This window comes from Castor canadensis, chromosome 3, assembly GCF_047511655.1.
Source record: "Castor canadensis chromosome 3, mCasCan1.hap1v2, whole genome shotgun sequence".
Classification (NCBI taxonomy): domain Eukaryota; kingdom Metazoa; phylum Chordata; class Mammalia; order Rodentia; family Castoridae; genus Castor; species Castor canadensis.
Window position 1 is genome coordinate 48,373,012 of NC_133388.1, and position 26,404 is coordinate 48,399,415.

General features: G+C 35.1%; 1 protein-coding gene and 1 non-coding gene across 2 annotated transcripts; both read right to left on the reverse strand.

Annotated features, from left to right (window-relative positions):
- Positions 1-2,421: 2,421 nt before the first annotated feature.
- On the reverse strand, positions 2,422-26,329 carry Ap5m1 (adaptor related protein complex 5 subunit mu 1). The gene is made up of 8 exons (XM_020183188.2): positions 25,995-26,329; positions 21,301-21,946; positions 16,464-16,691; positions 14,884-15,023; positions 14,082-14,167; positions 13,872-13,990; positions 10,506-10,602; positions 2,422-7,907 (listed from the first exon to the last, which is right to left on the reverse strand). The coding sequence occupies exons 1-8, from the start codon at positions 26,066-26,068 to the stop codon at positions 7,825-7,827; spliced, it is 1,473 nt and encodes a 490-aa protein (XP_020038777.1). The 5' UTR covers positions 26,069-26,329; the 3' UTR covers positions 2,422-7,824.
- Positions 3,922-4,028, reverse strand: LOC141421977 (U6 spliceosomal RNA). The gene has a single exon (XR_012446646.1). It is a non-coding gene; the product is annotated as a U6 spliceosomal RNA (small nuclear RNA).
- Positions 26,330-26,404: the final 75 nt, after the last annotated feature.

Genomic DNA, 26,404 nt, shown 5'->3' on the forward strand with positions numbered 1-26,404 from the left:
ATAGCTCAGTGGTGCATGCTTAGGATGCTCAAAGCCTTGGGTTCAATTTCTAGCACCCCCCCCCCAAAAAAAAGATGCTCTTTTGGTGTTATTAGTTAATAAGGTGTGAGCATTCCTAACCACTTCTATTAGCAACAGCACTGCATTAGCAACAGCAGAGGGTTGATTCTTGCATTTAGATTTGTACAATTTTTCTTAAATTATGGAAAATAATTTGGTCCTAGATTTTAATAAATATATGATGCTCTGTAAATTGTTATAGAAATGGTAAATAATAATACCTGGCTTAGAAATTCTTAAGAGTTTGTAGCATAGGCTAATTATACATAGCTGTGATAAAGATTTTTACGCTGTAATAAAGAAGACTAACAACTTGTCCTGTTGATAAACGTAAGAAAGTAGTTCTTCAAAAATAAGCTACTTCATAAGGGATTGCAGAATATTGAACTCTTATTCAATAACATCTAAAGTGATCAAGTAAAATACATTATTTTAACCTCTATTAACTTCTATTACTATTTCTAAAACACATGACTTAAATTGTTCATTTGAGAAAGCTTTCTAGCATGAACAAATTTTAGAAATTTTAGAAAGCTAAACTTCTTAATGATTGACTTTTCCATTTTACTGGTACAAATAATATTTGTTAAACTTTTAAATGTCAGACTGGCATTCCTGTTATTCAAGAACTGTCTGTTCCATTTTCAATTTAGTCTGTATGAGTTATTTCAAGATGACTGAAACTCTCAAAAGTTATCACACTAAGCTGGATGAAGTGGTGCACACCTGTAATCCTAGCACTTGGGAAGGCAAGGCAGGAGGATCTAGAGTTTGAAGCCACACTGGGCTACATAACGAGTTCCAGGCCAGCCTGGGATACACAGTAAGACCCTGTCTTAAAAAACAAATCAACCATAAAATAACTACACAAACCAGAAGATATCTCTCCAAGGCACATGTAAGGAATTTCATAATTGTTTTCATTTTTTGTTATTTTCAGTGGATTGAGAGTTAAGATTATTAATTATGCATTGTAGTTTCTGGGAGGAACGTTACATAAAGAATTTGGAAGAAGACAGAAAGTGTACTCAAGTAAATGAGTTTTTTAAAATGGGATACATTTCCTAGAGAAAAAAAAGACTTAAAAGACTTTTTTAGTCTGAAACTTAAATATTTTGAATACTATTAAGAAATATTAAGTTTAAAGGTCCTTTATTTTTCTAAAGTGTACAAGTGACTCATTTTTATTATCACTTACACAGTGAAATAGTCTGGAGAGCAGCAGGCTGCTGGAAGATGCAACAAGTATTCTTTGAACACTTCAATAAACACAATGTAAACATTCACTTTAATGATGTTTCCTTTGTCAGTGCAAAACTGAGCGCATTTTTTTCCTTGCCTCTGGCTGAGCCATGACTAGCTGAGTAGCAACAGCGGAGTGCTGAAAGAATTTTTCAACAGTAATTTGCTTGTTCTAATTTACTTTTCAAGGTTGATGATCAGAATCATTCCACTGCTTGCAGAAAGATCTATTTCTATTAATTTGATCCAGTCATTCTTGTTCTCATCGTAGTTAGTTTCCCTGGCAGCTTCAACACGTAAGTTACTAAGTCAGAGTGCTACTAGTACTCTATTCTACAGTCTCATATACAAATGAACTCCTGTATCTTTCAGAATCTAATCTGCTATGTCAGTTGAGAAAGTATGGGTACACTGATATGAATTACTCATATGTACTTTCACATTATGGTGAAGAAAACATTGCTTTGCCTTTTACTCTTTGAATAGAAATATTCTTGCTAGTTGGTAGACTATCACAATAATACCAAAGCTTATTTGTTTAATCCTTCAAAAAAATAAATTCTAAGATATTAGTCATCAATCAGATCAAGATACAGAGCTTCATGTAATTTTTAATTTTCTATCTCATGTAATTTTACATGATATGTGTTGAAAGAACAAGGCTTATTTCAAATGTACACCATTCTAAAGATACAATGGGGAAAAAATAAAGGTAGTTTCAAACTCTTCAATAAATTTAAAAATAAATAAATGTTTTTCCAATCTCTTTTCTATGCTAAATGTGTGTTATTATAAACTCAACACTTAATAGTTAACTTTTTTTGGCAGTACAGGGGTTTGAACTCAGGGCCTTGTGCTTGCTAGATAGGCGTTCTATCACTTGAGCCGCGCCCCTTGCTGCATTTAAAGAGCCCCAGAAACTAAAGTTCTGGAAAGTTTACTGATATCACATTCTTTATACTAAGCATGACAATAAACCCAGCAGAAAAAAATCAAACTCCTGCTTCAATCACTGGCAAATTAATAGTTAACAATATAAATAAATTGGATCACACATTTTTTGAGATTAAGTAGGCAATGCTTTTAAAAGGAAAAAAAGAGGTTTTAAAAATGCAAATAGTCATTAGTTATCTCTTTATTACCTGTAGAGGGCACTCAAGTCCCTTGAAGATAAAGGTAAAAATTTTAAGAGGGATAACAGTTTACAAATTTCCATCATCATTAGTATTTACTAAACAACCAAATTTTAACAGAAAATATCATCTAAAAGAGAACACTTAAACAGTTTGACCTTAAACATTTAATATATTTTTTGATATGCAAGTTTTCACTTCCAACTGGAAAACCCATCAGCAGGTGGTTTCCAGTCCTGAATACTGGGCAATCTGTAAATGCTTGTGCATCAATACTAACACTGCACTGACAGAAATTACACAAATTAGCCAAGTCTTTACAGACATCAATCTGAACCTGAGAGCAACCTCGTTATAAGGCAGGAAGCTAAGGACACAGTTATGCCATTGTACTACTCCAGGCTACACATGGATAATGTTGTGTCTATAAAATAGTTGAAGAAAATTAGAAGCTAGTTGAAGACTTCATCTCCTGAGAGTGTAACAACTCTGTATAATTAATCTCATGAGATTTTCATTTTAATGAATATCTTCATTATTATTAACTAACATTGTGTTTGAAGGGAAGATATTTGAATATTTGACTTTAAAACATTCTTTCTTCCTCTGATATGATACTGAGATGTTTTACAGGGAAACTTGCCAACTGAGACACACTAGCATTGCATACATTACATAAATACACACACTCATACACGTATGTTGAATATAAATATATTCTATGATGGCATATTTTAAAACCTACTGTAGCATTTTACTAACTAAATATTTATTGCATGGAGAAGTCATTTAAAAAAAACTAGTTTCTTAGCAACATAATGATGGGATCCTGACCTCTAATACCATGTATTGCAAATTGCTACTATATAACAACAGCAACTATAAAACATTTAAAAAATCTGTTTATAAAAGCAAAACTAATAAAAATATAATCTTAAAAAACTTATTACAAAAATTATATATGCATATATATGTATACATATAAAATATCTTGAAGTATACTTGAGAAACATTCTCTCACTCAACACCTTGCAAAATACTGACATTGATACTGAAAATAGTTTTAAAAAGTGAATCTTTGAGAAACCTAGCATGAAATTAAATTTTCTCAAAAATTTTAAATTTAAATTTTTTTCTCAAAATTCCAGAGTATTTCAAATTTTAAATTTATAGAAGAGGTATCCAGATAAATAAAAAGCCAGAAAACATATAAAATAATGATTTTGAAGTATTTTGGTAATGATAACATTTACCTTTTTATGGAAAAAAACCTTCCTTCTGAAAATGAATGCAGTTATTCTTTTAATGGGACTATAACAAGTTATTTCCTTAGGAAAGGAAAAGCAAAGCTCTGAAATCAGAAGTTTTAAGATGCACAATTGTATACAACATGTTTCCCCAACCTGGATTTCTTTAGCACAGAGCATGACATGTTCTAATGGTGGTGGAGATGAGCAGAAATCGTGCAGTTTATGCTTCATTTTGTAAAAATATGGACCCCTTCACAAATTTACATGTCATCCTTGCACAGGGGCCATGCTAATCTTCTCTGTATTGTTCCAATTTCAGTGTATGTGCTGCTGAAGCGAGCACGAAACTGTGCAGTTTAATAAAGCAGAAGCATTTCTCAACCTAAATTGTAGCTGCTCTGATTTTTGTGTTATCTCAGGACCAGTAAGTATACACTCTATTACATGAAACAAAACAAGAAGCCATACTTGGGATGTAGTCTTTGTTTTTTTCTTTCTTCAAAGACTGTTTTCTAATATTATTGTTAGGCAAAACAAAAAGAAATGTTTGTTCTATTACATAAGAAATAAACTTCATTTGGTATTCAATTGACTTTCAAACTTAGCAGACAGGACTTTACATCTTCAAATACTGAAAATAAATTGCATTCTTGGCCCTTGCTTTAAAAGGTTATAGAGAATAAATGCACACCCTGGTAGTGTTCTAGTGATCTCGCTAATCTCAGTTGCACTTTGTCAGAACGAGGTAACTGGTAGTTAAGTGAAATACCCTAGATCAAAGGGGGATTAATCACCAACTGAATCCTTGCTGAATAAACCTGTCATTCAAGAAAATTATTTCCACTGAACTTAGCAGAGGATTGGAGGTATTTGCATAACAGGGACCAACATACTTCAGCCAGGTTAAAAGGTTCAGAATTCATCCCATGTTTAGCTTTTTGCCTCCTTTTCCTTTCAGCAGCCTGGTACAATGGTTTCTAATCTGATAATACAGCTAACTATCTAAATGATGTCAGAACAGGAAAGTATTGCAAAGTTTGGATGAGGGATGGATCAATTTCACTTTCAGTAACTCCTAAATCTGATTTGTTGGAATTTAAGATGTAATCCTAAAAAAGTCCCTTAAACCTGAGGACTGTTTATTAACATCCCTTTTTTGACCTTTGTCTTAGGAACAACTATTCTGCTGTGGTAGCAGTCCCTGCAGAGGTTATGGATGTTAATTCCACCTACCTACCTCCCAGGGGTAGTGTAGGAATCTAAGAATTCTTGTCTATGAAGTATATTTAGATAGTATAAAAACCAGAAGAAAAATATTAGGAGCTTTTACTATGTACAAAATGTCTGCTGTGAAAAAAACCATACAACATATAAAACTATAACAATTTTTAACACAGTTGAAACATTGAATTGGCATGAATAAATTAATTTTGTGAGACAGACATACCTATTTTAATTTTTTAAACAAATAATTCTCGTAAGAATTCTTGACAAGGCTATTTATCTCAAACTTGACAATGAGTCAATTATTTTAAAAAGTGTAAAATACTGTCAGTATATGGGTATTAAAGTTAAAAAAATACTGTTTAATTAAAAAAAAAAAAAAAAAAAAGGAAAAAAGGTTTTTCCAAAACCATGAACCATCTTTTTGAGAGTTCATTCTCAGAAATTTGATACTTTTTCTTTTCATACCTTTTGGGTTTAATGATGAATAATTACCTATGTGATAGACATCAGATTTCATAATCATATTTTGGCACTGAAAGGGAACTTAGCAATTTTGCATCTAGAGCAGGTCTGACACCATCCAAATCTTTCACTGGAAGTAGTTGCTCATATTCACTGCAAATGGAAAGTATCTTTCAAGTTAAAAAATGCAAAGAATAGTTATCAAAGAAAATGAATAAAATCCATAGTGAGATAATTTTTTTAGAAAATGATTGAAGTTTTAACCCAAGAAAGGACTCTTAGAGTGTCTTATAGCTTAGAATAAGAACATGTCAATCACGATTAAGCTTCTGGAATCGGAATCCCTTTGAAATGCAGCTGTTTCTTCTTTAATTGTGGCAGCGGACTCTGAAGAAAAGAAAGGTCCAGCCTTAAAGATGAGTAAGGAATACAAAATAGCTCAGGATTAGTTGTGGAGTTCAAAGGTCGCTAATTACACTAAGGAGTTCCCAGACACAGGGAAAACATTAAACAGGTCACCTACCAAACGGGAAACAGACTCTGTCTTCAGAAATTATCCTGAAGTGACAGGTTTCTAGACAAAATCAAAAGCATCATAGTGTGCCCAGCTGATCTCAATGGGATGAAAACATGAGTTGATTTTTAGTTCTGTAATGTTATGTTAGAATGGAATGGCAACAGATGGCTTTAGGTTCCCCATCTCCCCTCTACTTTCAAAGCACTCCCTAGATTTTCCTCAGGTTTCTAGAAATGTCAAATCAAAACTCATCAGTTTTTCTAATTTGTTTATGAAGTCTTGCCTCAAAGTTAATATTAACCCAAGTAAAATGTTAAGCTGTTTTTGCATTGATGAGAGATAAATAACTTATGGGGAACAGTATTTTCTTCTTTCAAAGGTAAAGTTTTTACTGCTAATTACCTATGATTACGACAGAATAGCAGGTTAAAGTCTTGGTGAGGCAGTTCTTTCCTTTTCTTTGTTTCTTGGGGTAATTATGAATATAGAACCTTATGCTATGGTAATGTTTTGCAGGAAATGAGGGTTTATAATGAGTAGGACTGATCTTAACTACAAAATCGTATTTAAAATTCTAAGTTTATATGTACTATCCCTTCAAACTATTATAGCTATCTTTTGAGGAGTTAGCAGCTTTTTCTAAGTTTTTTAAGAGATTCATTAAAAAATAGAACCCAGCACACAACTGAACTAAATACTAAACTGTAATGCATATTTTTATAATGCTTCTAATTCTGTTCTGTAAAAAGAATTTTGTCTTGAATTAAGTGCTGAGGATCTGGAGATGTCTTTTTTTTCTTGAATGCTCATTTAAAGCCCAACTTGACATTGAACTGCTCTGAAAACACAATGTGACATTTAGTCATAGAAACAGATAGGAAAAAAAGAATATAGCTAGATAGTTCCTGAAGAAATCAAGAAACTGGGTAACAAGAAAGTAAGAGTGATAAACTTAAAGAAAATATGCTACATAAAATAAAGAGTTATGACCTCTCTACCACAGAAAGGCTTCTTGAATTTTTATCTGAATTCATTAATTAATAAGATTTTATTTTAGTGAAAGATGGAAAAAGCAATATTATGCCTAAATTTGTCTTTAAAAAATTGGATACATATTAAGTGATCACAAAACACGACAGTCATCTTTGGAAGGTATCATGCCCATCTTGATATGCCTACTGACACATCCTAGGCCAAATGCTATTTTGGCAGGCTAACAATACTTAAAAAGTAGCTCTAAAAAAGAAAAGCAAAACAAACAAAAACAGTAGTGGTAGAACGGATAAAGATCTTAAATAGAATTATGCAGATTCTTTATTAGTCAATATGATAGACCTGATTAAAAACAGTACTAACTAAAACAATTTTCTTTTGTCTTCACTGGGTGTTTTTTTCAAGAGATTTATAGTTATTTTTTTTAACCTGGTCTCTGGTACTTTGTAACAGCATGTTGGAATAGGAGCTTAGTACTGAGGTTTAGAGAAGCAAATAGTTTCTTGCAGGTCAATTACTATCCACTGGACTGGGCTGCCTGAAGCTCTGCACTGAGAAGACTGAGCTCTTTCCCAAGAAGGCTTAGTGTAGAAAGAGGGCTGTGATTGATTAGCAATGTCTGCTGCAGGGGTAGGAAGGAACATGTGTGGCACTTTGACCCAGGACTAGTCTAAAATAATCCAAAGTGAATTACTACTTTTGCATGTTCTGAATCACAGTGACATAAAATCAATGGATAACAAAAACTGGAGACATTAACCTTTAAAATACTCCTTCAAACCACAGTAGACTAAAAACATCAAAATGAGTATTTTTATAATTAAATCATTCAATAATTTTTTTTTCAGTAACGGGTTATGTGTATCAACATTAGAAATAACACAGTGATTCTATTTAAGCTGTGTTACCATTATACAAATCCCATTTAAACACGCAACAATTACAGTAACAATGATCCATATGTTATGGGAGCAGGAGCTTTAGAATTCCAGATGTAATAGTCAGAAGAAATTAGTTTCCGTTCTAAAAATAGAAAAAGAGAGGAAAATTAGTGATAAAAACATTTTACGTTAGCAAAAAGTCAACAAGAGAGCAAAGTCATGATTTTTTTTTTTGAAATTGTGGATATGGTCATTTCATGGCAAGTTTGAAATATTCATTTTAATTTCACTTTATCAAAGGGCTTTATTATAACTTTACCACTTTAAAAGCCTATCAATTTTTTCCTGATATTTTCCCTAAGTTCTATTTCTTGTGAATCACTACTTTAACTGCAAAAACATTTTAAAATTTCCTTTATTTTTTTTTTTTGCAGCACTGGGGTTGAACTTAGGGCCTCATGCTTGCTAGGCAGGCAATCCAACACTTGAACCACTCCACCAGCTTCTCCCCTCCTTGTCCCTTTTTTTAATCACTATCAGAAAAATAAATCAATAACCAACTTTCTAGCAACACTCTAAAGAAGTTACTAGTTTCTTCAAGTTCTGATCTAACTTAAACATTATGTTTAAATAGCTCTGTAACTTTGGACAAATGGCAACTTCTTCAAACTAATTTCTTATGATATGTAACATTGGGATAATAATGTTCATTTGGAGCTAGATGTCTAGCACGTAAATTCTTAAACACCCAAATCATCCTTTTCTATTTTTCTTCTTCATGGTCCTTCTTCATAACAAACAGAATATACACCTTGTCCTTTTCTTGTTTGGTTTAGTTTAAAAGTTTGAGAACCTACTGCCACTGAGGAAACACAGCATACTGTTAAGTGGACAGGCTCCAGCAACAGACTGTGTGAGTTTGAGTCTCAGTTCTGCCAGCTACTAGTTGTCTAATCTCTTTGTTCCATCAGTGCTCCTCGCCCCAAAAAAGAACCAAAGAACTCAGAGCTACAGAATTCTAAGCAATTTTTTCTGAATGGCAGTAACTGTAATTAATTCTGTGTAGTATGACCAGAATAAACCAGTATTAATTCTTTTTTTTTTTTTTGCAGTACTGGGGCTTGAACTCAGGGCCTACACCTTAAGCCACCCCACCAGCCTTTTTTTGTGAAGGGTTTTTTCAAGATAGGGTCTTACAGAACTATTTGCCTGGGCTGGCTTTGAACGATTCTCCTGATCTCTGCCTTCTGAGTAGCTAGGATTACAGGCGTGAGCCAGCAAAGCCCTGCTGAGTTCTCAAGTTCTTTTGAAACATTCAAGTAGAGTGTTGTGCTATCCTGATTTTAGGGATCCTAATCCTTAGTGTAAGCAATAGGTATTTGGGGCTAAGGATGTAGCTCAGTGGAAGAGCACTTGCCTAGCATGTACAAGGTCCTGGGTTCAATCCCCAGCCCAGCCAAAAAAACTGCCAAGTCCCAAAATAATGAAACTAAAACCAAACAAATAAAAAAGCCAAAAGGAAAAAACTTATCTAAACATAAGAAATTTTTATAAGTTGGGGCTATTCTCATCTAAATATATATAATGCTTTAGTCTCCTCAATGAGACAAAAAGTTTCTCCTTAGCTTTATCTAACTATACCTCATTCTGAATACTTTTGTAAATATGTACTTGATCTGAATTAAATAATTTGAATTCATTTGTAAATTGCTTTTTATGTTCCTGTATTTTTGTATAAAGTATACACATTTTTTTTTTACAACCAGGAAACGTGCTGAAGTCAGGAAAGCATCTTTCTACTACCTGCTTGTTGGCAGAATAACATTTATTTAACATTTTGTTAAATAACAACAGTTATTATAACATTTATTGATAATATTTGCTAAAAATTATTTAACACTTTTGAGTAACAGTCATAATTTAACATCTATTCAATCTACACTATATGCTAAGCATCATACTAAGTGTTCAATCAATATGATTTCATCACAATCTTTTTTTCTTTTTTCGGTAGTACTGGGGTTTGAACTCAGGCCCTCATGCTTGGTAGGCAGATGCTTTACCACTTGAGCCACTCCAATAGTCCTGTTTTGTGTTGGGTATTTTAGAGATAGGGTCTCATGAACTATTTGCCAGGGGTTGGCTTCAAATTTCAATCCTCCTGATCTCTGTCTCTTGATTAGCTAGGATTATGGGCATGAGCCTCTGGCGCCCAGACTCGTCACAATCTTAAGGTAAGTTAATACTACTATTTCTACTTTATAGATGAGAAAACTAAAACTTCAAGAAGTTCATTGGCCTGTCCAAAGGCACAGAGCCAATCAAATATTGGAGCCAGATTCAAATCTTTATCTGTCCAATACCAAAATCCTGTGCACGATCTCTGAATAAAAGCAAACCCAACTTTATAGTAAGCCCATCCCCCTACCCAATCCTTGCTCATTCAGACCTTTATTTTTATTCATTCATTTGCTTTTTATTTATTTGAACTCAGGGCTTTGCACTGGTTAGGCAGGTGCTCTACCACTTGAGACACACCTCCAGCCCCAGACCTTTTTTTTAATTAGAAGGCAGAGGGCAATGTAAAGTTAACAAAATGATAAGCTGGGGTGAATCAAGCCAGAACTTTTATAGATTGGAATTATTCTCCAATCTCCAAATTCAATCCACATTTCAATTTAGGTACTAACAACATACTACCATTTTAATTCCATTAAGTTAGTTTGAATGTTTAACTTACGTGCACTGATTTTTGGTTTTCCTGATGCAAAAACTTGAACTGAATGCTGATCCGCATAACATCCAGTAAGTGTATAATCTAAGATTTTAAAATGAAGCTAGGAAAATGAGAGAAGTTTAACACATTGAGGTGATTATTTAGTAAAAATCATGGCCACATTTTACCCTGACACAATTTATTAGACACAGTTTACAAAATCCACAAACATTAAACTTCAATTGTGTACATATGTACAAATACGTATGCACATACTTTTTTCCCTTTGCAATAGGGCTATTTCTTTGTAAAGGTGCCATTTTATGAAGTGCTTAACAGATACCAAGCACTTCACCAACGTGGACTCTCACATGGCATCCTCAGTTTACAGAAGAGGGAAACAAGGTTCAGTGATGGCAGCAATAAGCATGTCTCAGTGCATAAGCAGCAGAGCTGGCATCTGCACTCAGACCTGGCTGACAACAAAAGTTGGGTGTTCTTTCTGCTGTGCTGTCGGGAATATTGTATAGTCTCTCTTATCCCTAGGGCTCTGTGAGTGTGATGTATTTCAGGTCACAATTCTTTGACTGGCAGGAATGTATAGTCCTTCAGAAAAGTACAAGAAGGAAATTACTAAAACAGAAACATAAGTTTATCTCATACTTGGGGGGAATAAATTGCTCTACTTAACTTTCTAGAAAACTGAAATTGAACTTTTATAGAACTGAGTTTAGAAATTTTCCCTTCCTCCATCTAGAAAACCTTTCCAAAATGTAATCCACACTCCTGGATTTCATTGACAATGTTGGGTTATCACTAAAAATGCCAATTATTATATTGTGCTATAACAGAGTGAGGCATTAGGCATTTTCTGAAGGCCTGGGGCCAGGGTCACAATCAACATTCTTGTCAACTATGAAAAGGTCTATGTTTTAGGGTTCCAATGTCCTTTTACTGTGGTTCTTCTCATCTCTGTTGCTAATACTCCTGATTTTGCAAGATCCTGGCAACTTTTCTACAATTTTTTTTTTTTAGTGTTGGGGATCAAACCCAGAACTTTGTGCATGCTGGCAAGTACCCTATCACTGAGCACTGCGTCCCCAGCCCTATACTTTTTTCTTCTCTTTTCCCTGTAATTTTCTCCCATTTTGTAACTTTCTCTTTAATTGCCAAATTAACTGATCACATGTGTAGGTTGTAATGCAACATTTTTTCCTGCTGCAACTCAAGTAGTTTACTATCAGTAAAGGACTTGTACTTGCTTATTGGTGTAATTGTGAATGCTAGAAGTTATGTACGGTAAGAATGACTTCCACACGAGTGAGATAATGTAACTCATTCAGTCCATTCAATGACCACAAAAACTCATCATAGGTATTTGATAAGGTATTTGTGATTGGTTACGTGATAGAAATGAAGAGAAAAATCATAATATTTAACCTTGAAGACACACAGTGTGGTAATATCTCGATTTTTTTTCCTGAAAAATCAAGGACTGTTTATAATAGTCTTTGACAAAGATTTACTTGAAGCTCACATAAAAAATCACCAGTGTATTTCTGACTTCACCATAATTGCCTTTCTGGATAGATTTCAAGCTCTCATCTTTGATTTTTTTTGATAGCATTCTATTTTCCTTTCTGATCACTCCTTCAGTTTCTCTTATTGGCTGTTCTGAATCTTTTCCTTATTTTCTCATTTGTTGCTGAACTATTTCTTCTTGTAAATAACTACTAAGTCTACTAAATCCTCTTCTCTTGGGTGTACTAGGCTTTAACTCAGAGTCATGTGCTTCCTGCCTACCAAATGCTAGGCAGCTGCTCTATCACTTGACCATGCCCCAGCCCTTTCTGCTTTGGTTAGTTTTTTGAATAGGGTATTGTGTTTTCCGAGGGCTGGCCTGGATTGTGACAAGCCTTCTATTTTATGCGACCTATGTAGATGCAATGACAGGTATGTGCTTTATTGGTTGAGATGGAGTTCTCATTAACTTTTTGCCTGGCTGGTCTCAAATCATGATCTTCCTGATCTCCACCTCTCAAATATCTGTGATTACAGGTGTAGACCCACTGTGCCTGGTCTCCTACATTCTTATGTAGAGCTGATCTCTCTTTTGAGAATCAAGCTTTAGGTTTTTAGCTACCACTAGACACTTACATTGAGATATGTTATTATCAGCAACATATATATAAAGTTTACTCCTTCCCAACTTTCTCCACATCAGTACTTTCATCCAAGTTATGTTTATCCCCTCAGCAAATACTTATGTGCTAGGTACTGCACTGAACATTGGGGATGGGGCGATGACTGAATTGAGATTCACAGTCTCTGCCCTTTTGGAGTTTCATGTCAGTTTAAGCTACATATTACTTTGAACACTGCCATTATTGACTTGTAACTATTTCTTGTTGCTATATTAGTGACCAAGGATTCACCTTCATCATGACTCCTCCAGCAGACTTTTCCTTTTTCTCCCTTTCTACTGACAGCATTCTAGTCAGCATCGACTTCATTAAACTTCATCTGGAATATTAATATAGCTAAAAAATGTTGTCTAGTTTTTTTCACTCACCTTCTTCACCTCCGTTGAAAATTAATGTTCATAAATTATCATTCTTTGAAAGCCCACTCCACTGTACTAGAAAAAGTAAAATGTCTACCAAAGGAATAAAAGATTCAAATCCTCCACATTCCAAACCTAAATGACTTATCCAGTCTTGCATACAACTTCTGCTTCTAGTGCTGGTTCCTAAGTGTGCCTCGTTTACTTTTCTTCATTCTGTTTAGTCATTTTTTTTTTTTTTTACTAAACATATGTTAGTCAATCTTCATGGCTTCACATTCATGCTTATCAAGATTTTGCCTGAACTCAATCCTTCCTTGATCACTTTGGCCGTAAGTGCTCATTTTTTCCCTTGAGGCACCAAAAGCAGTTAGCACTGGTTAATTATGGACATGCATTACTGAAAACTCCCTAGAGACCAAGGACTGACTACACTTATATTTTTTGAATACAAGTCTTGAATTTGATAACGAAGAGTTGAAGTTTAAGTTGAGTTGTTTAGGTTATATTTAACTATTTGCCTTAAAACTTGAGTATTAAATGAAACAGAAAAATGACTAGTACTAAACAAAAAAAACTCAAACAAAATTTTTTTTAAAAAAAGGACTTAGCCAGACAAAAAAGTACGTAATTAAAAAATAATGCTGGAAAATATTAAAAATCAACTAGATAAGGGCCTGAGTTATAGCTCAAGTGGTAGAGTACTTACTAGCAAGAATAAGGCCTAAATTCGAAACCCTAGTACCAGGAAAAAAAAAAATCAACTAGATATATGTAATCTACAAAGAAAGAAGTTCCAATGTAGAGAGTCATACAAACATGTTTACCTTTACATAGGCTGTACTGCCTATACAAATCTGGTCAAATGGCTGCTTATTATGGCTCTTAGATCCAAAAGTTACAGTTCCAGAAAGACTAATTTCCATTGATTTAGGGAACTTCTGGCCTAAAAATACAAATATAGAAATCAGTTATTCTAAATTAAGAAGATTCCACAGCAAAAGAAAGAGAAAATCAGTAAACAAAATTTTGCTCACCAATAATCCACACCAATAAGCTTTTCTCTCGAAATACCTCAAGCTGGCCAAAACTAACTTTGTATTCCAAATGTGTAATTGGGCCTCTTAAAAAAAAAAAAAAGAATAGGAAAAACTTATCTCAGATATAAGCTTTGTAAGATTTAAGTCAAATCTTGTTATTGTTACTTAATACAAGGATAGCATAAAAGCAGATCTGTATTCAAAGTTTGCAAAATAGAATGAGTATAAAACTAGGAAAACAACAGAAACCACATAAAACATTTATGGTGATGTTATACATTTCATTATTATTCCTAAAGACAATTACAAAATTATAAATGCTATTAATAGTTGCATGAGTTGATAGAACATTTAAACTATGATTTTTACTATATGTTAATTGGTAATTAATGAACTTAAGAGAACTATGCTGCAATGTAAATTTAAAAGAAGAGCTGATGAGAAAGTAACCTTATGATATAATTGGCTAATAAACCAGGTTGTTGATAGTTAGAATTGACTTGTGTGTGGAGCACAGAGAAATTGAAATAAAGCCAGCAGTAAAATAACGCTTAGGAAGTTAGTTACATTGCTTTAACTTTATAACCTACCAGAAAATTTAACCAGAAAAAATGAAAACATATTTAAAGGCAAATAGATTATTTTATGATCATGTTTTGATTTACAATCAGTATTCATTTGAGCAATGTAAAATTATTTAGATTTTAAAATAAGGTGAAGAACAAAGACAAATTATTGTGTTGCAGTGTGAATACACTAGTGAAGGCAGAAATCACGACATCATGCTATTAATTCCTACCTATTGTAAAAAGGTATGTGAGCTTCACAGAATTCAAAATTATTTTTCACACTCTCATGAAGTTTTAAATTAACTGTTAATTTTAGTTGTACTTCTTCTTCTTTCATTTGATAAAAACCTAAAATAGGTGGGACAGGGACCTGAAAACAAACATGAATTTTTATTTAATTCTTAGGTTAATGGATCTGAAATACCAATGGTGATTTAAAACAAAAAAGGAAAAAGAAAAAAAAAAGGCCTTGGAGTAATACACATTACATTGTACACATGTATACATTATATATATATATATAAAATAGGCAGATTATATATGTATCATAAATATACCAAATCATTATTTACAGATCTGCTTTAATGAATAGAGAGCAACTCTAAGTTATTTGATAATAGCAACGATAGATCTACATTCATTCCAAGGGGAAGAAACTCTTCTCTTTGTTCCCACAGATGAGAAAGGTGCCTTACAAATGTGTATAGTATATTCTGTTCCTCCTCCTGCTCTCCATGTTCTCTTCCTCCAAGTTCTCAGAATTGCAGAACGGAGCATGTACTATACATACTAATGATTGCCGCTCTGTCCCTTACTGCTCTCCCTCCCCTTTCACAAGCCCTTAGTTCTGGAGCAGTTTACTTGATTGGTCATCAATCATTGATTGAAGGGGAATAATCTGTAGGCTAATGCAAGTCAATCATTCCTATTGGTACATTTGAAAGTAAGATAAGATTCTTTTTTATAGTGTAGATCCTAGAACTGTAAGGTCATGTGCAAGCAGAGAAACCCAGCTGAAGGAGAAGACTGAAAAGCAAAGATGAGACAATGTGGACCTTGTGTACAGAGAGATTTGAATTTTCTAGTTCTAGTCCCAGTGAGGCCTAGGTCTACTTCTTTTCTTCAATGATAATGAGATTGCTTGTTTATTTCTCAAAATAAATTTCTTCTACTTAAGCTGATGTGCATAGGATTTTCTAACCTACTGACTGGCAACCAGGACAAGAAACAAATGATCTGGTATAGTAGAAAACATGGGGCTTTGGGAGTCTGGAAAATCTGGGGTCAAATCCAAGCTCTATACTTTATCAGTAGTATGACCTTATTGAAGTCATTTAACTTCTCTGAGGCCTTTCCTCATCTGCAAAATGGGGATAATACCTACCTTAAGATTTATTGAAAGTACTAGAGAAAAATATACATAAAGTGCCTAGGACAATGTCTGATACACAGCATTTATTCAATAAACAATAAATACCTATGAATAATACTATATATTTGTAACTAAGCTTTCCTGGGAATAGAGTTATTTCATGGTTATAGTTAAAATCATGACTAACTCATACAAAGATCTATCAGGGATTATTAAAAAGAAAAACTCACTGACTTTGAAACCTATGTAATGCTGCTACAGACACCAGAGATAAGTGGTAGCTTATTCAAAGAACTGAATCTTCATCTTTATTCATCAAATACTGTGTCTGGTAAATAACTCATGAAATGTAAAGTTTTCATTTGGACCAAGAGTACAAATGATTTGCTTATCAACAGCATTTAAAAATACATCAGTGAAGCCTCAATGTTTGTTTACCTGGGAAGTATAGTAGCATAAGTTGAATGACTCCAAAGGTGGGCTGAATGGAAATTTATAGGGCCCACTAAATGCAGAATCATCCATTGCATCAATGCTACTAGAAGTCAGAATGGCAGAATCGAGAGAAGTCACACAAGGATGAACTAGAATATCTTGAAGTGGTGATCCATTGGTGGGAAGACTCAAGCTGATGGTAACATTTGGCATGATTCCTTCCAAATCACACTATAATACAAGCAGAAACAACATTGCCAAGAACTCCCAAGCACTCACCTTCTGTGTGAGGCTTTTATCAAAGCAATTTTCCCCAACTGAACTTGTTTCTCTCTAGGTGTTATTCTCTTTGCCTTCTGTTTTCTGATTAATGGTTTTATCACACTCTTAGATACCTAAGCCATTGACCAGAGAGGCTTCACAGACTGCTTTGTTTATCTATGCTGCTTAAAAATAGTTTAACTCCATTCCCTTCTCTCCATTCCTTTTGCAGACATGTTTGTACAGGCCTTGTTAGTTCTCTAAATACATCTGACTTGCTTCCTTCTAGTCAATCCATTTTCCAATGTCAGAGCTATCTCAATGAACTGCAATTTTTATTACATTGCATCAATACTGAAAACATTTCAATGGCTCCTCTTCAATTTTGACGCCCATCTAACTCTTTCATCTTTTTTCCCCCAGAACAACTCACAGGAAAACTCTTTATTCTGTTACCCTGTGACTTACATGCTGTAGGCAAACAAGAATCTTGCATTTCCCTGAATAATTTGTTCTATGTAATGCCACCATATGCACCTTTGTATGGACTAGTTCTTTCAGCTATGTTCTTTCCTCTCTATAAACTCTTTCTTTCATGTGAGCTTATCTGATGATTTCTGTAAGCTTTACATTCTGCATCGTCACCTCTACAGCCTATACCTGCCATGTGTAGATGCCCAGTGTATTTTTCCCTGTGTGACTTGGGTTAGTTTGCAAGTGGGAGGTTCTCAGGAGAGATGTGGAAGGGAGAAGGGAAAGGAAAGCCATTATTCTTAGGAGGTAACAGTTTCACTTTTCCTTGGGCTCCTATGTTAAGGCCTTCAGCAGCACTTTCAAAGCTCTCCTTCAATTCCTACTTTGAGGCTGTAATAGACATGGCAGCTTCTCAGATCAGACTTCTTTGTGAACTCTGTTTCTGGAAGGCTGCAATCAGAGTAGAAAAGACTTATTCTTTCAACTCTTCTTATACTTGAGAAGTCCTAACATCTTTATTCCCATAAATCTGGTAGCAGATTTGGTAGTGGCCTTTTCTGACTCAACCAGACCAACAAACCTTATTGTGCCTGTGTGGGTGGATAGTTAGGGTCTTTCTTTGTATGTCTGTCTTTGTATCTCTCTCTGTCTCTCTCTCTCTCTCTCTCAGAAGGGCCAGGCAGTACTGGGATTTGAACTGAAGGTCTAAGGTGCTCTACCACCTGAGTCAAACCCTGAGCCCCTTTTGCTCTTAGGATATTTTTCAGATTTTGCTTAGGCTGGCCTCAAACTGTGATCCTCCTACTTATGCCTCCCGCATAGCTGAGATTACAGAAGTGTACCTCCATCCTTAGCTTGTTCTTTGACACCAACTTTTTTGCTCAGGCTGGCCTTGAACTGTGATTGTCTTACCTCTGAATCCCAAGTAGTTGAGATTACAGGCATGAGCTACCAAGCTCATGACATTTACCTCTTTAATTGCTAGATCAAACTGACCAATTGGGCCATGTAAGGCTTACCAATATCTTTTGTTTGGCTAAACCTACAAGAAATTTTGAGTTAGTGGGACATAGCAGGCAAAATGCTTTGCTCCAATTGCACTTCATATACAAAGTCTACACCATACACTGGCTATCTACCAACATAAGCAATTGGTCTATACCTGTGTTTCCCTCTTGAAGCTGTAAGTTCTTTAAGCAAGAAGTGTTCTATATTTCTTCATATCTCTAGTGCTTACTACACTGCTAAGCACAGGGAATACTCAAAAACTGTTTGTGGAAGGTTTTTTTTTCCTTAATAATGTATGCTACCCTCTTTTTCAATACTGGTAAGAAATGTTTCACTTTTTAATGTTTTATCTACCACACTTAACACGTGTATATTCATTAACATATCAGCTGTACATGTAAACACTTAAGAGAACAGGCAGGCATTATGAACCATATATATAATTAGTACCTTAGTAAGGTCTTTTGGTGACAATTATAATAGTATTAATCACAAATAAAAATGTAGGATATTGTATTTCAGTTTTTAAACTATCTGCTACTTTATTGTCTTTGTGTGCAGCAGTAAGAATAAAGTAGCTTTGTTTTTTGATATTTATGGAGATAATATAGGTAAACATTTAATAATTTAGTACTATTAAAATTTAAAAATATTCATTTTATGCTTATTAAATTTTTCTCTAGCAGTCTAACATTCTTTTTCTTAAAGACGTTTATATTTTATATATTTCTTTGGTGGTATTGGGGTTTGACCTCAGGGCCTTGCACTTGCTAGGCAGGTAGTTTACCACTTGAGCCATGCCTCCTAGACCTGAAGTTTAGCATTTCTAACTGGGTTAACAGCTGCACTATGGAAACTTCCAATAAATTTCTCAGTATCCAGGCACTTATAATACCAGATCAGCCATTTACTATAGGAGAGACTAGGCATTCTCGAAGGAATTTGTGTATTACCCTTTAAACTAGACTACCATATGCAAATCTGGACCTTAGTACTAGGAATTATAAAAACAGAAGGCACCTAAGACCTTATGTCATTTTAAAAATGAGAAAAGATTCACAAAGTTGTGTGACTTTTTCAAGGTCCCAAAGAAAATTAATGGCAGATTAAGGACTAGAACTTTGGTTCAAATGCACTATCATACACACAGTGCGTTTCCTTCCTTCCTTCCTTCCTTTTCTTTTTTCTTTCCTTCCTTCTTCCCTCCCTCCCTCCTTTCCTGTCTTTCCTTTTTTTTCTCTTTCTTTCCTTCTCCTTCCTCCCTTTCCTCTTGTGCTAGGACTAAATCTAGGTCCTCATGACCTGGCAAACACTCTACCACTGAAATGCATTCCCAGCTCAAGTTCACTGACTTTCAATTAACCAGATGTTCTACTATATGAGGATAATTATCTATTTCCATTTACAATGGGCTTCATAATAAAACTTGCAAATATTAGGCTCCTGAAGTACTTACAAATGCTTAGCTAACAGTCACACTACTTACACATAACCCTAAACATTTAGTGTGTAGGTTAAGGATATTCCTATCCTTTTTTCCAATTTTTTTTTTTAAAGAAGAAAGTTCTCCATTATGATAATCTGTATTAGGACTAAGAATAGGAATCAATCCAAAATTCCCACAAGCCATAAACGAGGGCCATTTATCAATGGTCGAAAACATTTAAGCATATTAATTAGCATTATATTATATAAAACATACTGCCTGTATTGACATACGATGAAAAAACAGAAATGGCAAATTTTCCGACCTTTTGAATGTATGAAAAAAAGAGATTCAACTACTTTAACACTTATGAATGACATAATCCATAAATTTAGAGCAGTTTATGATAGTTCTTTCTGGTAGAATGAATAAATGGAATGTATGTTTTTTTGGCTGTACTGGGGTTGGAATGTACTTTTGATCATAGAAGTTTAACACAGACAAAACCTTTTAGGCCATTTTAATTATGATTACAAAGGAAAAGAAAAGAAAGAAAACCCAGTTTCCCTGTCAGAACTGTTCTAATTCTTTGGTCTCAAAACCTATTTTTAGCCATAGGATTTACACATAGTCACTCAATATTAAATTTGATAAACAAAAAGTTTACATTCAGAGTGCATGAATAAATAAACAAGTAAATAAACAAAAGAAAGCAAAATAGAGTGCACAGAATAAAGTAAGATAGAAACGGGGTACTATTAACACATATTTACTAAGAAGACTTTTATTTTTGTCATTATTTAACACGGCATTAATCACTGCTAACTCTATTGACATTTCTACTGTTTTTCCTATTTTCTAACCATAAGCCAGATAACCCTATATTAACCTATTGACTTGTTTACATAAAACAAGAGCCCTTCAAAAGGATTTTAGGTATCCTGTCAGAGGATCTGCCAATTTCACCCCATTGAGAAAATGAACGTGAGGTGATTTAAAAATATACTCACAAATTCTCTGATACTACTCTTTTCAAAAGGTAGATCTAATTCCACAAGTCTTGAATGTGACTAGACTTAATGACTTGCTTCTTATTGAACAGAAAGTAGAAGTGATGCCATGTGACTTTTCAGTCTAAGTAATAAAAAGAATAGCTTCTCACTCAACTTCCTTTCCTCTCATCCTTTTCCCTTACGCTATGTGACCTGAGGGAAATCAGTCACCATTGTACAGCCTGGAGAGAAGTTCATGTGGAAAGGAACTGAAGCCTCCCTCCATGTGAGTGAGTCATCTTGCAAGTAGATCTTTCAGCCCCAGCCTGAGTCAGATGACTAAAGCCCCAACCAAAATCTTCACTTGTGTGACTGTGATCTTAAGAGGAACTTCACAGTAGAAGTTCCCAGCTAAGTTTCTCCTGAAGTTCTGACCTACAGAAACTATGAGGATGTTTGTTTTAGAGTAATGGGATAATTCATTACACAGAAATAGTTAACTAAAATAATTGGCAAGATGAAAAAAGGCACATTATAAAATGTCATGACTTAACATATAATGACTGCTGCTAAAGATAAAAATCAAGATGTCATTTAACAATGTAAAATATAGTTTGTGAAATTACTTTTCTTCATATGCTAAACGGTATGATAAAGTAAATATCTGAGAAAATCTCACCTTGCAAGTGACTGTTCCAACAACTTGCCACGTATCTGCTATATCCTGTTTATCATACTGCATGGATTTTACCTTTTCAGTGATAGAAACAGAAACTTGTGGTTTTCCTCTGTATGTTCCAGCTCTCCAGGCTGGCTGTTTCTGTGGCTGAGTCACAGAAGCAACGTTAGTGTTATCCAATGAATGCTGTAAGTTAGCATCTAATAAAGTACCAAATGGACAAGCCTGTAGAAGCAAGTCGGGCAACTGACTCAATTTTGTATTTAGCTCAGTGTCATTTTTTTGACCAGCGTAAAGAAAATCCTGTATCCCAAAAAGAAGTTCCAAGCCTTGAGAAATTCCACTAATGCTAATTAATGGTGGACGAGGGGAAAGAGTTTGTTCAACTAGTGGAACGCTAGCAAATATCATGCCATTACTCTGAAAAGCAATAACTGGCCAGAGTTCTTCACCTCCTGCTGAAAGTCCATAGATGGATGTTTTATTGATGTGTGAACAACTATCTCGATTCCCCACAAAGTCCTTATCATCATCCAATAATCTAAGTTCAAAGAGTAGTGCTTTAAGAAAGGGACCATCTTCGGGAACTGGCACATAACTTGCTCCATTGAAAACTCTGGCTCGTTTTTCAACAGTAGGATATCGTCTGCATTAGGGAAACAAAAACATTCCAAAGAAGAAAAAAAAGAATTAAAAAACAAACAATTCTAAAACACAAAGCAAACAACAGTAACAATAAAATATACAACATAAAAATACATACACCCAGAAAAGTTAAAACCCCAAAATATTTTAAGTTCCTACTACAGTTAACTGTTTGATCCTCAGGATGTTGTCTCAACTGATAAACTGCCATCTGTTATTGCAAATGATTAATTCAATTTAGTTCTTTAATTTTTTTAAAGAGGTAGAGTATATGATCCTAATTCAAGATCTTATTTCTCAGCCTCTTGGAGTTCCTCTTGGTAGGCACACAGAATATATCTGGATGTTTTGGGCATCTGGATTTATTTTTTTCTTTTGATTTCATTTAAGAAGAGTATAATCATTGTAACTCTCTAAAATTTTGGATTCTCTAGTTGTGATGAATACAATTTTAAAAGATCAGAAACATACCTGGTTAAAACAATGTTTGTCACTAGTACCATACTGATGCTTGCTAATAATTTTAAAAATAAGAATGTATTCAAAGTTATTGGTTTATGAGTGCACTGCCCTTATTTAAAGTCTGATATATTTTTCTGTTGAGAAAGGGGAGGAATTAATTAACACACCATTAGTGATATGTCTTTATTTTTCCTTTTTGGTGGTACTAGGGTTTGAACTCAGGGCCTTGAGCTTGTTAGGCAGGCATTCTACCACTTGAGCCATGCCTCTAGCCCTTTTTATTGTGGTTTTGGACATTAGGTGTCGTTTTTTATGCAGGCCAGTCTGGGCTGCAAAACTCCTATTTTATGTTTCCCACTGTAGCTGAGATGATCTGCTACCATGCCCAGCCTTTTCTGTTCAGATGGGGGCCTCACAAACTTTTTTGTTGGGGCTGGCTCAGAACCCAGATTCTCCTGATCTAAACCTTCTTCATAGCTGGGATGACAGGCACATACCACCAGTCCCAATATTGGTTGAGATGGGGTCTTGTGAACACCCCCCCGCCCCCGCCCCGTTCTGGCCTCCAATCACAATCTTCCAGATCTCAGCCTTCCAAGTACCTAGGATTACAGGATTGAGCCACAGGCTGCCAGTTTAGTGACCTGTCTTATTTTCTAGTTATCTGGACAATAGAATTAAGAGTAAAAATTTCAGTTGAATGTAAAGGTAAGGAGTTAATATGAGATTTTAAATGAGGTCTCAGTATATGCTGAATAAGTATTTTGTTGGATGACTAGACCTGTCATTTCAAATTTATTCTAGTGTTCCCCTGCCCCAAACAGAAGTCTAGCCTTAAATGGCCTTACAACTATGGGATAAATACCAACTTAAGCCAGCATTAATCTGAAACTGTTACTATCTGGACAGGAAATACTTAAACCAGATCTAAACAAAGTTTGGTTTTGCAAAGATAACTTGCTTCTTAAATCTTAAATGATGGATATTATAATTTTGCTTACATGTAAATACCACTCCCAAGAGGTCAGAAATCTGAAAACAATGAAACCTCACTAATTCGTTCAATAATACAGAATCAAACTGACAACTGAATTATGTGAACCCAACTTTCTGCCTCTCTATGAGAGATGTTGAGAAGGTCACCCAAGCATATTTAAATTCTTGTTCTAAAATATTATGTGCAAACTAGGAACACATTCTGACAGCTGTAAAAAGTGTCTGTGAGATATTAAGATAGGCTACAAAGCCACAGAGATAAAAACAGCATGGTTTTGTACAAAAAAGACAAAGCAATAAAACTGAGACAGAGCAATGTTTACAAGGGAGAACATAAATTATCAATACCCGAAAACCAATGAGGAGAAGATGTAAAGCTTAGATGATGATGTTAGGAAAACTGGCACATGGCATAGGAAAAAACAAAGTGAGATTTCTATTTAATGTCTCTCCAAAGTGTAATTCAGATGGATTAAAGATCTAAATATAATAATAAAATTATACAGTTAAAAGACAACAATGTGGAAAGATGTATTTGGAATATAAAGGTAGGGAATGACTTCAATAAATTCCTAAAAGTGCTACTTTTTATTTTGGTGGTGGTACTGAGGTTTGAAATAAATGTGTACTGTGACTACATCAAAATTAGTGAGTTAAGGGTAACATAAAATTAATTAACAAAGATGAATTAAAAACAAATATCTGTAATATCTAAAAATGACATGCACTGATATAAAAAATATATAACAAACTTCTACAAAACAACAGGGAAAAACAGCAACATTCAAAGAAAAAAAGGATAAAAGGTATGTATAGGCAACTCACTGAAGAGGATGCAAAGGACTAACAAATACTGTTACACAAACAAATACAAGTAAAAATTAGATATCCTTTATTGGCAAAAATTAGAACAAGTGTCAGGAAAGAACAAAGATACAGGAATCCTCATTAACTGCTGATCAGTGTGTTCATGGGTGTAATTAGTATTCTGAGGGGCTAATTATTTGCAAGTATTTAGTTGAAATCAGCATAGATATTAAGTCCTATGGACTTAATTGAGGATGTCTACTTTAGCACTGTTCTCATGGCTGGTGGGGGGGCAACTTGGTAGATCATCAGGAGGGAAAGGCAACAGGTAAAATGGGCAGCAAGGAAACTCCGGAGTAATACCAAACAGGTAGAAGCAATGGTAAAGATCTGCAGAGTCCAACATGGTAGACATAAAAAAGTGGTATTTAAGCTTAAAATTAACAACTGAGTTCCTCAGCTACGTTAGCCACAGTTTAAAAACTCAACAGCCGCCTGTGCTTACTATAATGTTTGTCCAGCATAGATTTAGAACATTTCTCCTTTCCATCGCCATAGAAAATTCTATTTGGATAGTGCTGCTCTACATGAACACAAAGTAACATGGATGATTTTTAGAAACAGAGTTGAGAAATCTGACAAATGTATGAGAAGGGAGTGAGCTCTAAAGCACATTACTTATGTAAGTTGGAAAATGCATATACAAGTATATACAAATAAAAGGACTGCATAGAACATGTAAGAGTAAATGGCAGGTAAGAAACAGGCAACCAAAGGGAGTATCAAAGAAAAATGAGCGATTCCTCGAATGAATCACTGAGGCTGGCGAACCGTAGACTAAAGAACATTATTAACTCCTGTGCCTGAGGCCCAACAACAAATGCAGCCAGGTATCCTGGGAGAAAATGATTAACTCCAATTCTGATGCCCACAGTAACAAAACAGTTAAGGTTGAAAAGGGAACTTTTCATACCTGCACTGTCAATCATTTTACAGTTAAAATTACACTCATCTTTATTTGCCTCAATCTCACTTTCACTATGCTATTCCATCTTAGAGCTTCCCTCAGGGAATAACAAATTGTTTGTAAAAAGAAGAGAAAGAGGGAAGGGGAAGAGAAGGAAGGGGGAGGGAAGGTGGGAAGGAAGGAATGGACGAAGGGAGAAAAAAAAAAGAACTGTCCATGGCCACTGAGAATAAAAGATGACATAGGTTACTTAACTGCCACTCACATTTTACAAGTTATCACATAGTTCTCTTTATAGAGCTATTTTGATAAAATATGGCAAATTCTAAAAGTGGGAGCAATCACACTAGCAGAGAAAAAAAGTGAATGCAATTTATTTTCTCGTACTTCTTCCTATTTTCTTCAAACCGTGACTGTAAACGACGGTGATTTCCAGCAATCACATATTGTTAAGATATAGTATAATAACAATATTTCTCAGCCAGGAGTTTTTCGTTAAAACGTCCTCGAATGACTTTATCAGTAAAGGCCGAAAATCTGGAACATACTTAGTGCTAAGTCACCCTGCATCAGCCCTAAGCAGATGGAGATGATTTTAAGGTAAAATAACACAAATGCTAGAAAGCATGCAACTCTTAATACGTGCTAGGCAACAACTCACTTAATTCTCACAACACTGCAAGGCACGGTTTTATCAAAATCTCCATCTCGTAGACACAACGATAGTGAAGTAACTTGCCATGGCAGAGGTGGGATCTAATGCACGGGAAGAGCACGCTCCATCACCCATCCGCTGACCCACCCTCCCTGCGTTTACCTGGAGAACCTGATGGTGCCACCGAGTGGGGTCCCCAGTTCTTGGCGTATGAGCCAGACTGCCCTCAGTGCCATGGCTACAACATCAGCTCATCTCAGAGCCAAGGTCGCCGCCGAGCAACCGCGCAGGGAGGCTTTCTCATCCTGCACGCACACGGGATCATCGGAGAAGCTAAATCCTTCAGGTGAGGTGACGAAAACCTCCTGGTCCACACATATCGCACCCACCGGTCTAAGAATCCGCACCCAGAACCTTGAGACGCTTTCTTACCGCCCACAACGCTAGCACTTTCTTCCTCCAAGGCTACTTCCGGGATGGTGGCCGGCAAGGACCAAGGTCCCTCACGTTGAGGAGCACGCAGTCTCGCGGCGGCCCGCTCGCTGCTCACCCAGCTTGCCCGCCCCTCGCGA